At 36.1% G+C, this 13850-nt stretch overlaps 1 protein-coding gene across 17 annotated transcripts in view; it reads left to right on the forward strand.

Annotated features, from left to right (window-relative positions):
* Window positions 1-13850, forward strand: part of PARD3 (par-3 family cell polarity regulator) — a 663835-nt gene that overhangs the window by 380789 nt on the left and 269196 nt on the right. For all 17 annotated transcript variants that reach the window (XM_019465161.2, XM_019465165.2, XM_053895761.1 and 14 more), the window contains one exon: window positions 13095-13220. In XM_019465161.2, coding sequence (XP_019320706.1) covers window positions 13095-13220 — 126 coding nt within the window. The remainder of the gene's footprint in view (window positions 1-13094; window positions 13221-13850) is intronic.

A 13850-nucleotide genomic window follows, 5' to 3' on the forward strand; every position in this document is an offset into this window, starting at 1 on the left:
CTAACCTCCTTTTGATCCCATCTAGTGAATTTTTCAGAGCAGTTATTGTATTCTTTAGCTCTGTGAAGTGTGTTTGGTATTTTCTTATATTTTTCTGTCTCTTTGTTGAAGTTCTCAGTCTGTTGATTTATTTTTCTTCTGACTTTAGCATTTTATGAACTTTTTCTCAGATAAATTACTTACCTCTGTTTCATTAAGGTTTTTGTCTTGGATTTTATCTTGTTCTTTCATCTAGAACATGCTCCTCTGTTTCCTCATTTTGCTTCATTCTCTGTATTTGTTTTTGTGTATTATGTAAAACAGTTATATCTCCCTGTGCTTGTGAATGACTCTGTATAGTAGATGAACCTTAACATTTAACCTTACCCTTGTTCTTGGTTGTCTTTTGAGCTGTCTGTCCAATACTTTCAGTTTTGTGGAGTCCAGAAACCCAACCCTCCCACCCCACCCAAGTCTGGTGTGCAAGGGACATCCCCTGTGTGTACAACACATACCTGTTCAACTATGGCAGGGTCCAGGGGTAGAAGGCATGAGTCTGCTCATCTGCCGTGCCTAGATGTGCTGGCCAGTGGGGAGGGGGTGTTGCTCTCCCACAGCTATTAGTTAGAGTGAGGTACAAAAATGGCACCTGCCAATACTGGCATTAGCAATGTAGAAGTAGTTTATAAAAATGGTATCCACTAGTATTCTGTCCCTAGAGAGAATACCAGCAGACTTCTGTCCCTCTGGTAGATACTTTAAGTTTAACAAGTAAAGTTCCTTCACCTGTGGTCTAGACTTTTTTCAAACTCCTGTTTTGTGACCTGGGTCCTACATGTGAGCCCTTTAATCAGGAAATCTTTGTTCTTGATAGCCTGTGGTTCTCCTTAATGTAATTCCTGTGGCTTTCAAAGCCAGATTTTGGGGGTTCCTCACTCTGCTTTAGACGCTGAGGGTTGTGGTACCTAGCATGGAACACAAATCCCTTACTCCTCAGGAAGAAGCTGTGTGTGTGTGTGTGTGTGTGTGTGTGTGTGTGTGTGGGTTTGTCCTGATTTATGTATATATGTTTTTATTTGTATTTTGTGTTTTGAGTTTTTTCCCAATTCTGGGTCACTGTGTTGGGGGTTTTGGAAGAGTATGTCTCTGTGTGGTCTTTTTGTCCTTTCTTGTGGAGTAGTTCTTCAGCTGGTTCTGAGGTCCTTTTCTGAGAGAACTCTTCCATGTGTAGCTGTACATGTGTGGTATCTGTGGAAGAAGGTGAGTTCAGGATCTTCCTATGCTGTCTTCTTGAACTGCTTCCTGCCCTCCCATTTAAATGAGACTTAACCAGTATTTCAATTATAAACATGCCATTTTCTGTAATTTATTACACATTTCCTCCCTCAATGTGAAAGGATATTAGGATAAAATAAATAGATGAAAAGCCTAGAGCGAAAGGAAAACAAGATAGATAAGTAAATGTAGTATAGATTAATTCAATGGAAGCAATTTCACAAAATCCACTGGTTACCATGGTGTTTAGAGATACAGAACGCATTCAAGTAGACAAGTATCCCTTTGCAGAACTAAAAGTTGTTTTATAGCTGAGTCATTTTTAACATTTTTTAAATGCTTATTTTTTTATTTGAGAGAGAGAGAGAGAGAGAGAGAGAGAGAGAGAGGTGGAGGAGGGGCAGAGAGAGACAGAGAGAGAGAGAGAGAGAGAGAGAGAGAGAGAGAGAGAGGGAGGAAGACACAGAATCTTAAGCAGGGTCCAGGCTATGAGCTGTCAGCACAGAGCTTGATGTGATGCTCGAACTTATGAGCTGTGAGATGATGACCTGAGCCAAAGTCAGCTGCTTAACCAACTGCACCCCCCAGACGCCCCCAGCTGAGTCATTTTTAATCTCGGTTGATTTGGCATTTAACAAAGACTGTCTTGTACAACTTTCTTATATAAGGGACAAAGAGATTAAGAAAATCATATTTTACAATTGTAAACTCTTTTTAGATATTACCAGTTTTCATATTGGGAAACAACAAAGAACAAAGAAATATTTGTTCTTTTCTCAGTACTTACGTTGCTTTTTTAAGCTTACTCATTGACTTGATAGTAATGGTTCTTCAGAGTTAGGTTTTCATTGGGAGAGAAAATGCAGGCAGGCTGCTCAAAATCATAGAAATCAATCTTGAGGAGGCAAAGACACCCATGGTCCTTGTTCTCTGAAATGCTTACACTTAGATTCTTCTCATTCAATCAGAAGCCTTCCCAAGGTTTTACTGTGTGATAATTCCTGAGTTAGGTGCTAGGACACAAAGATGAACAGGACATAGTCTTTCTCTAGGGATCTGCAACCAAGATGGAGTGATGGCCCCAAATCACACAATTGTAATTATGTGATAAATGTTGATATATGATAGGTACTCCATGAATTGATAGAGGAGGAATTGTCTGAATTAGGTAACTGAAGCTGGCTTGTTGCAGAAGATGATTGCAAATGTGATGACAGCTTATAAAGGAAGCTACATCAGCTCCATGGTGGCTGAAAGGGCAAATTAAGTGATGTAGTATAGCAGAAAGGAAGAAATTAAGTGGAACTTGTGAAGAAATTGCACATGTATCTAGTGGGAATAAAAGAATACATATTCATGGGATGTAAGTTGAAATTTCCAAGAATAACTTCACTTGTACAAAATTCCAGTCTTATTTGGGTCTTCTCAATTTTGAAGATACAGCTAATTGAAGAACACTTACTGAATACTTCTTTTTGTAAAAGTGACCCATATCTGTCAGTATTGCCTTCTGATTTAGATTTCAAAGCCAAAAAGTCTAAGAAATAATGCAGGATGTGAATTATATATCATAAAGAGAAAACACACAACGCAGGACATCTCAAGTAAAAATGTAATTCAGGAAAACAGGAAAAAAATGTGAAGTCAATGTTAGAGAAATTTTTATAGCCACTTAAGTATTATTATGGCCTGAGGCATAATGAAGTTTTTTGAATAAGGATCTTGCTGGGCTTACTATTTTCTAGAGCAAAACTGGAAGGTGTTTTTTGATTGGAGGCATCAGTGACACTTGGCATATGGCTTCTTATCCCCTAACCACTGCCTCAGTACCTAGATAGAGACACAAATAGATGCATGGAAATGACAGTTTTATCTTCCCCTTGATTCTGTTTTTCTTTTTTCTTTAAAATTTATTTTTTAAATTCCAGTTTACAGTTTAATATTAGTTTTAGGTATATAATATAGTGATTCAGTACTTCCATACATCACCTGGTACTCATCACAAGTGCACTCCTAAATCCACATCACCTATTTAACCCATTCCCCACCCACCTTCTTTCTGGTAACCATCAGTTTTTTCTCTATAGTTAAGAGTCTGTTTCTTGGCTTGTCTTTCTCCCTTCTTCTTCTTCTTCTTCTTCTTCTTCTTCTTCTTCTTCTTCTTCTTCTTCTTCTTCTTCTTCTTCTTCTTCTTCTTCTTCTTCTTCTTCTTTTCTCTTTGCTCATTTGTTTCTTAAATTACACATATGAGTGAAATCACATGGTGTTTGTCTTTCTGTGACTTATTTTGCTTAGAATAATACCCTCTGTCTCCATCCATATCATTACAAATGGCAAGATTTGATCCTTTTTTATGGCTAAGTAACATTTTCATTGTACATATAAACCACATCTTCTTTATGCATTCATCAGTCAGTGGACACTTAGGCTGTTTCCATTATTTGGCTATTGTAGATAATGCTGCTACAACTATTGGATGCATGTATCCTTTAGATTTCATATTTTTTTATTCCTTGGATAAATACTAAGAAGTACAATTGCTGGATGGTAGGGTAGTTCTATTTTTAACTTTCTGAGGAACCTCCATATTGTTTTCCAGAGTGACTGCACCAGTTTGCATTTCCACCAACAGTGCAAGAAGGTTCTCCTTTCTCCACATGCTTGCCAACACCTGTTGTTTCTTGTGTCATTGATTTTAGCTGTTCTGACAGGTGTGAGGTGATACCTCTTTGTAGTTTTGATTTGTATTTCCCTGATGATGAGCGATGTTGAGCATCTTTTCATGTGTCTGTTGGCCATCTGCATGTGTTCTTTGGAAAAATATCTATGCATGTCTTCTGACCTTTTGAATTGGATTATTCATATTTTGAGGGTTGAATTTGATCAGTTCTTTATAGATTTTGGATACTAAACCTATATCGTATGTCATTTGCAAATATCTTTTCCCAGTCCGTAGTTTGCCTCTGAGTTTTGTTGATTGTTTCCTTCCCTGTTATACTGTTTTACTTTAGTCATCATCTTGTACATTATTCAAAAATAAAATAAACTGATTCCCATCCAGAGCTCTTTTACACAGTTTCATTACCTTGAAATCAATTTTAACTTCACACATATAATTTGATTTCCTCCTGATTTAAAAGTCAAACATAACTTTCTTATTTAAATCACACATGCTACTATTTTCACGAAGGTTATGCCAAATAATTGTCATTTCCTTTGGCAGAAAACTGTGTTTTATATATTTTATATTCCTAGGTCTTAACCCATAGGTATTACTCAGTAATGCTTACACAGTAAAAGTGTGTATGAACCTGTGACTATCCATATTAGCTATGGCATTGCTACAGTAGATATAGAGAAATATCCTGGCTTGATAGTTGTTAATGAGCTTTTCTGAGGCTGATAATGCTAGGTATTTAAGAAGCAAGATAAAAAAATTATATACTGTAGAAGTTGGGTTTATGAAATTATAAGATTTAAATTTGGTTTCAAGGGACTTAAAATTCCAACTGAAAAATGTGTATATTAAAAAATCCATGCTACATTTTCAAAAGAACTATATGCACAAGTTCCATAGGGATTTAGCAGAAGTATGGAAATATTGAATGCTGTCGTCAACCTTCAGTGAAGCAATGGAGCTTGCTAGGTTCTTTGAAGAAAATATAGGAGTTATTCTAGTGACATTCTGGAAAGATATTCTTTCCCAAGGAGAGAATATATGAAAGGAAGATGCTACATACACATGTGCACGATTTGGTAAGAACTAACGAGTAAAGGATTTGAAACAGAATGTATTATAAGATAGCACTGGAGGGATTGTTTGAAAGCACTTTATGAGTGACCTATGAGACTTCATTCACTAAAAATAATGGAGACATTGTTAAAAGTTTTTAAGAAATAGGATTGTATTTAAAAAAAAATTATTCTTTTACTTGGACTCTACAGTCTAACTTAGAGTGGAAATTCTACAACATTTCCCTTGTGGAAACAAGTGTGGCAAAGCATATTGTTTTTGATAAAATGCAGTCTGTTTTTCTGGGTCTTTTCTGTAATGGACATTTCCCATTTATATACATTCTTGGTTATTATTAAGCCAGTGGTCTTTGGAGTGTTCTATCACAGTACCTTTTCTTTTGCAAATAGTAGTTATATGGTTGTGCTTGTTTTGTCAAGGAAGTTGTTGGATTCTCCCCCGGCCCCCCACGCCTTTTTTTTTTTTTTTTTTTTTTTAAAGATCTGGTATCTACCAGGCAGTGTTCTTGTTTCTAGGTGGAGGGAAGATCAAGGCTTGGCAAAACCTTTACAGGGTCAGATATTCAATGTTTTTGCATTGTGGGTCACCTGAGTTTCCACTGCAAGCATTCGATTCTGTCATTGTAGCATGAAAGCAACCATAGGCAATGTATAACTAAATGAGTGTGGCTATGTTCCACTAAAGCTGCATTTACAAAAACAGGTGGCAGGCTTAGTCTTAATGTTGGCTTGTGGGCCATAATTTGATAAAAATGCCCGCCATCATGGAGTTTCTCTTTCTTTTTTTCTTTTTCTTTCTCTTTCTTTCTCTTTCTCTTTCTCTTTCTCTTTCTCTTTCTTTTTCTCTTTCTTTCTTTCTTTCATTTTCTTTCTTTCTTTCTTTCTTTCTTTCTTTCTTGTTCTTTCTTTCTTTCTTTCTTTCTTTTTCTTTCTTTCTTTCTTTCTTTAAGTTTATTTATTTATTTTGAGAGAGAGAGAGAGCATGTGCGAGTGCACTCACAGAAGCGGGATAGGGGCAGAGAGAGAGGGAGAGAGAGAATCCGAAGCAGGCTCAGTGCTGTCAGCTCAGACCCTGATGTGGGGCCTCAAACTCATGATACTTGAACTGAAACCAAGAGTCAGACTTTTATCCTACTGAGCCACCCAGGTGCCCCATGATGGAGTTTCGATTCTAATATTTTTCATATCTAAAATTCCTTCTCCTCTGTTTCTTATTCATAATATTTGGAGAGGGAGACAAGAGCCCAAAATTTCATTGCCACTTACTGGTAGATAAGAAAGTCTTTCTATTGTAACTCTATGTTATTAACTACCAACACATACCCCTAATTCTCAGGAATTCCCAGAAGGCAGCAAATTTAAAAAAACAAACTCATTTAACATCTTCCAATTAGTAATAAGTACTCACAGGACTCTTCTTCGTTTATTTGATTGTCAATCCTGAGACTTAAAGGAAAAATCTAGTTTTGGAAAAGCAGCCCTTCCTTGGTAAGACAGGGAGGGAAGGAGGAAGAGTATGTGTGTCTGTGTGTGTGTGTGTCTCTGTATGTTTCTAGCTTTCTGCAAATGGCTCCTGCTAGCATTGCCTTATTAATCACTCACTTTTTATAGATGAATTTTTTTCAACCATTTATCTTCAATTTAATATTTACAGTATCAGCTGAAGGGTCTATACTATCCTTTCAATTACTGCATTAAAGTTTTCCTTCATGACTTTTTCCCCTGGACTTTTTGCTTTATAATACATCAAAAACAAGAAGTTTGTTTCTTTTTCAGAATTTCTGGTTAGAAATGCTGTGTTACCTTTCTGTCAATCAGTGACTAACTTGACCACATGTTATCTTTATGTTTTTGGCAGAGGAGTTGTTCGGAACTGTTCAACTTTTAAGGCCAGAGATACTGGGACAGAATTCAGCTCTGTCTTTTAGCAAGGGAGCAAGTTAGCTTTGTTTAGCGTCAGTCTTTACATCTGAGGGATGGACACTCCAGTGACTTTGTATGGCTTTAATAGGAAAATATATGCAAATTACACCATATATGTAAAGTATATTTAGCAGAGTACTTGGCAGTGACAGCTAATAAAAATGATATTTTATCTTCCTTTGATCTTCCTGTCATGTGCGTTAGAATTTCCTCCATATTGCTGATTATTCTGTTTGTTTAGATAGGTGCTGATTAGTGTATGAAATAGTAGAAAATGATCATTTTTTTCTTCTGTTTTGAATCCAAGATGAGAATTACTGCTGTCATATATTCAAGATTTGCAAAACAGTTGACCCTTGAGCAACACAGGTTTGAACTGTGCAGGTCCATTTATGCATGGATTTGTTTCCCCTATAAGTACAGTGCAGTATGTAAATGTTTTTGTCTTTCTTATGATTTTCTTGTTAACATTCTCTTTTCTCTAGCTTACTTTAAGAATATAGTATACAATACATATAACATGCAAAATATGTGCTAATTGACTTACGTTATCAGCAAGGCTTTGGTCAGTAGTAGGCTATTAGTAGTTACGCGTTTGGAAAGTCAAATTTATGTGCAAATTTTTTACTGTGCTGCGGATCAGCACCCTTAACTCCACGTTGTTCATAGGTCAACTGTACATACTAGTTTAGTTCATTGGGTGTATATATGTTAATGAAGAAATAGAGCCAATTTGAATTTCATGGAACCTAGTTCAGGTCAGGAAAGCTTTATGCGAGGTGTGTGTATTTCAGATCATTGTAGAATTTTGAAATTATCACTTTTCAAAGGAGAAATATGCTCTTGAACTTTGAGTATTCAATTTTCATTACTTCTGAGAAAACACAATGTAACTTCATGAACTGAATCTGTAGCTTTTATCTGAAAGTTTTTAATTGTGCTTTCTTAGCTGTAGGCTTATTTGTTCTAATAAAGGATTACAATAATACCTTTGTTTTAGGTAGAAAAGTATAGTTTACATTTCAATAAATCTTGCTTCTTTAAATGTAGAAGTGTGATGCTTGTCATTTCTGCCCTAAGCTTGAAAGACTTCTCTATTTTTATTTACCTATTAAAGATTTAAAAAGCAAAGATTTTTTTTTTTTTAACTTGGAACTTTTCTGAACTTTCTTCTGTTTGTATCTGCTATGAAGATGGCTGTGGTTCTCAGGGCTCAAATGTAGATAATTTCTGGCCCCTCATGTTTAGTGTTCAGTGAGCTGAGAGGGTCTTATTGATGGAATCCCATTCTGCATACTCCCACTCTGCCTTCACTATGGTTGTGGTGTTTATACTGTGTCAGCTTTTGTTAAGATGAATTATGATCATGTCCATACAACTGGGTGGCAGTTGTGGGAGTTTACATTATCAAAGCAAAACTCAGACTTGCTTAGCCAATTTAGATGTCAATAAAACCTTTGTTACTTATTTTCAGTTTTATCATTGGTTGTAATTTATACTTAGAATTGAAAATGTTAACATGTATGACTGAGTTTGTTTTAATTAAGTGCATAATTAGACTAATGAACCTTGTGAAAATGTAGTGGTGCAATCCTTAATATAATCTAAGCAGTTAAATTTCTAATTATACATCCCAAATCATGCTGCATTTCAGTGGCTTTGCTTTCTTACTCTTCTTTGCCCCCCCTTTATGGTAAGAAACATTGCTCAAGAGCCATGAGGATAGGCTTAAAGAAATAGTTGTGTATTTGCATATTTTTATTGGAGGGAAGTTATTCAGTAGTGAGTTTCGTACATAGTGGACATAGTGTTTTTTCCCCCAAATTAAAAAAAAATATATATATAGGAAACAGTGGAAAAGGGGGTAGGCCTGGAGATGTTTCAGATTTATCAGGAAAAAAAAATCTATGTGCTCAGAAAGCATATGTGCCAAGTAGGGTTTACATTAGATTTGCACACGAGGTGCAGGAGTCTCTGCTTCTGTCCCCCTAAACCCTACAGACACGCCTTCATAAGTCTGCCTGCCACATTCATCCATCCACCATGTCTCTTCTTCCGTGTCTGTCAGCACAACCCTCCTAGGCAATTCTGCTCCTGGGCTGATCCCTCCAAGTAGAGCTCACCTGGCTGCCTCTCTTCCCTCTTCTTCTTCATATATAAATGTATGTTTGTTTGTTTTTTTCTTGTGCAAGGTGACTTCTGGAAAATAGTTGTCCCCAATAAGGAATTCTGGTACTGACTTCCTAGAAGAAGAACTATTCTCTGTCCTAGCACACTGACATACCAAAATGTTCGGAATTTCGTTAGCTTCGAGTATTTTCTCTAAAAAGTGTTAAAGGAACCACAACACCATAGGCAGTCAGTTCTTCATCACTTCAGAACAAATACTGGCTGCTGGTTGAATTTGCAAAATATATACCTAACATGTGTTTTTAATTATACAGTTTGAGATGGCTTTAAGTTGAAAGTGGGAGGTATGGAAATCTCCGTGCTTGCTCTCATGTGTTTCAGGAACATGAAAGTGTTATCACTTACCCATGATTTCCCTTCAGAGGGTACTTTTCATTCTCAGTCTTGCTGTTATGGTATCAGTTCAATTTTCTTGTGAAGTTTTTTTTTTTTTTTTTTTGATCATTCCCATTCCTTTTGTAATCATTTTCACCTAGTGAAGCAAATGAGATAATTTTGCAGATTGTACCACTTTACTTTTAAATTAATCCATTCTTTTGGAGAGAATGATTCTAATAGTGTGGTCAAGTACTTAGAAATCAGCAGGCTACTAACTTCTCCTTAATTCAGTCTGTTCCATTGATTCCCTGATCACTTGCTGTGTTACTCAGGGTGAAATTCATCCTCTCCCCCCACCACGCCCCCGCCCTCATCAGTATCCTAATCCCAGAAAAAGGCCCAGAAAAAGGATTCTGAGATTTTTGTGGCTATTTTAATAACTGGATTGTAAAAGCCTCTTTTAATAAACTTCTGTTTATATTCCATGTAAATGTGATGGTGTATTTATTTATGATTTATAACATTTTGTACTGTATATTAGGATTACTGATGAATTAGGCTGTATATGCGGACTTAGAAAGACAAGCCATTCAATAAATGAAGCATGTCATGCTTTTTTACTTTGAATTATTATTCTAGAGTGATTCCCGGCTGGGGGCGGGGGAAGTAGATTATAAAAGAAAAATGATTATTTAGATGAATACAAATCCATAGACCTATTGTGAAAAATAGTGATGCCACTTGTAGAATTAAATTACAGATTTCCAAGTTGTGTTATTTTAAACTGTCATAAATACTGAAAGGATCTATCTGGGGTAAATTTGTAAATTTAAACAAATCATCAATAATAGTTAACTGCTGAACAATTTTCATTAAACATAATCTATATATGTGTATAGATATATTTCTTTAAAAATATGTGGGCTATTTAGAATATATAACATATTTCAGGGTACATAAGAACCTAATAATTATTAGTCACTTTTGATTGCAGGAGTATTGTAACCATATTGAAAAATCATTCATGATTTCACCGATTAAAAACTAATTAACTAACTGGAGTGACGCTTGGTAGGGCATACTCTTACTGCACACTGAATGCATGCACTGTGGAATAGCTTTCTTGGTCTATAGAGAGATTTAGCAACAGGTGTGGCACCACATATCTGGTTATGTTATGATTGGCTGTGGTGGCTGAGTCATCTTTTCCTTCAAGCTGTCCTTTTACATGGTTGCTTTGATGGTAAAGTGGCCAAAATGTTTTCTACTTCTCATACTATCAATAACTGATTTAATTTGATTTCTCAAATTATTTTCTCTCATTCAACAGAATGATAGATACATCTTAATAATAATAATGTATTGTCATAGAATACCTCAATCAATTGCACGGAACGCCTTAGTCAATTGCACGTAGAAACACACTAAGACAATAGGGAAGTATGGGGAGACAGATCATGGGCATGATGACATTTTAACATAACCTAATTATTGGTGGAATATTGTGGAATCTCTTCCTTCCATATAGGACTCAGACAGTTAAGTGCTTGTACGGCTATGTCAGTGTACTTTGTTCTCACCTTTGGGCTGAGAGAATTTTTGTATTTGTTTAATTCCAGTATATGGTAGTAAGTAACCAAAAATTACCTGTGTAATAATGTTTTTATCAGTCACTAAGATTTTTTTAGACTCTTACACTAGTAGGTACTAATCATCAAATGTTAAAATTACAAAAGGCAATTTAAATATTATCTCTTCTGGGGTTACCTGGGTAGCTTAGTCAGTTAAGCATCCTACTCTGGTTCGTGAGTTCGAGCCTCCCATCAGGCTCTGTGCTGACAGTTCAGAGCCTGGAGCCTGCTTCAGATTCGAAGTGCCTCCCTCTCTCACTGCCCCTCTCCTGCTCATGCTCTGTCTCTTTCTCTCTTTCTTTCAGAAATAAATAAACATTAAAAAAAATTAAGAAAAATACAATTTAAATATTATCTCCTCTGATTATTTTTGCATGTTAGTAGACTTGACCATAGTAAAACATGCTGTAATATACTTAATAATAAAAATTAAAATGAAGTTAAAGTATGATTCAATAAATATTCATGAAAAACAAGTTTAAGCTGCAAAGTAACAAGTGAAAAAGGACTTTTGTTTTTAAGTCAATTTATTTCAGTTCAATCATATATTTGGTGTAAATGACATTTTCGTGAAAAAAAAGAATCTGAATCTAAATTTCCCTTTGATTGTATTCTATTGTGCAAAAAGTTTGTTAGAAACATGAGACTTGTTTGTCTCAGCTGAACTCATTCAGTTTTCCTTCATTAATGAGCTTGCTACCAGCTAGGTGCTTGAGTGTGCCTTGCTGAATGAATCGCATCTTGTCTATCTTCCAGTAGCTTACAATGCACCAGTAAGGATAGATAGGGTATATATATAAGTAACAATTGTAGGGGAGAGAGATAAATGGCCACAGAACAAGCAACAATTACTGTAAACATTTAAAAGAGGAAGGTATCTATTTGGCTTTTTTCCTGGAAAGCTTGTGTAGGACACAGCAAAAAGATCTATATCTTCCAATAGAATATATTCCAATAGAATATATATAGGCTATTAAAAACTGTGGTGTCTTCAACTTTAATTTTGGCAGGATTCTAAATTCTAGTATCTCTGTGGATATTATCTCTAAATATTAGGATTATGAAAGAAGACCCAAGCTTTGGACAGGCCAAAGATTCATAAAAATTTTAACATGATTATCATATATAATTTATGTGAACTATCAAGTCAGTCACAGCACCAGAAGTAGGTGAAGATTCATGTTCCTTGTACTCTGCCATATAATGTTTGCCTCTTGTCCCAGGGTATCTAGACTGTCCTTCCCGTCAGTCAAGAAATTAGTGCTCTAGACCAAGTGACACTAATAATTTTTGCTTTTTTATCTCCCTATTGGTCTCTTTGGAGAACTTTTAAGTTCATTCAGGCTTTTCTTTCAACCTGCCATTTGAGCCCATGTTAAGAGGTGACTGATGTTATTTGCGCTGCCACTGGCTTTCTCCTATTTGTTTTCAAATGGAAATAGTGGCAACAAATTAGTTGCATTTGGGAGACCTAACAAGATTTTGAAATTCAGAATATTAGGAACTATCAGATTCAGATGCCAAGAACAGAAACTTTCCTATTTTTCTTCACAAATGCACAATGTGGTGAGGTTCACCTTTCTTCGTTACCTGCGCTTTCATAGAGAGATAGATGGGCTTTGCCATCCGCAGTGTACCGGCTGGCTTCAAACAGAAAACCGAAATAGCCAAAGCTATTCACAAATACACGCTCATCTATGTTCCACACTGCGATATCCACTGAACCATCAGGTGAGCTCTGTTTGAAGCATTTCTAAGCGTGGAGAGAAGTACACGGTTTGTTTCAGAAACATAATCCTGACAAGCCGGAAACAATTTCTTACGTTTATTGAAAGGATCCATTTCTACACATCATTTATACCGTTGTGCTTTTTGTGTGGTGTTATTTTCAAATGTATTAATAACGATTTAATGCACTCCTTTATCAGGAAGTCTTTGTAAATATAGTACCAGCATTAAAGCAGTAGGGCATTGTGCATGGTAGAAATATTACATGTGTAATGATTTGCATTCTTAATGTTCCAGAACTCTGGGGTTATTAGTAAAACGATTGGAGAAAGGTGGTAAAGCTGAACAAGAAAACCTTTTTCATGAGAATGATTGCATTGTCAGGATTAATGATGGCGACCTTCGAAATAGAAGATTTGAACAGTAAGTGTATGCCGGCTGTTCTGTTCTTTCGTGCTTTCGGCACGAAACAGTGTAGCGCATTGAAACGCGTCTAGCCACGTCTGTGCCTCTGTCCTTATCCTGGAGAGAAGTATTTTCTGCCGTTATCTAGCTTTTAAAAATTTAATCAAACTCCAGGTAATTCCTACTATTAGACTATATTTCAAAATGCCCTCTGACTGATAGAGTGCTTCTTAAAATAATGTGGGTCCAATTTTGACTTCACAATTTTGCTACTTCCTCACCTTTTGGAAAATTTGCCAGTGTGCTGGTTTTTATTATCCTTTAACTCACATTTCCAACTTTGTTGCACATCGTGACTCTGCGTATGGATAAGCGGAGAGAGCTCCTGTGAGCACAGTGTGGTCCACTCAGATTTTCTTTATCCTGATTCAAGTCCTCGTTCAATTAAAAAGATGACAGTTGTCCAGTTCTTATAAAAAACAAGGCAGGAGTGAGCAGAAATCATAAGGATGTGGTGTATGTTCTGAGTCGGGAACCAGTGAGAGTTGGAGCAGTTTCTCAGGCTGGTGACAGAACTGCACTGGGACCAAAACTTTTCATATTTTGAGTCACATCGATGTTCTTGAGATCTTTGCATACACAGACTTG

The sequence above is a fragment of the Panthera pardus genome, unplaced genomic scaffold (genome assembly GCF_024362965.1).
Source record: "Panthera pardus isolate Hobbes unplaced genomic scaffold, ASM2436296v1 HiC_scaffold_6, whole genome shotgun sequence".
Lineage (NCBI taxonomy): Eukaryota > Metazoa > Chordata > Mammalia > Carnivora > Felidae > Panthera > Panthera pardus.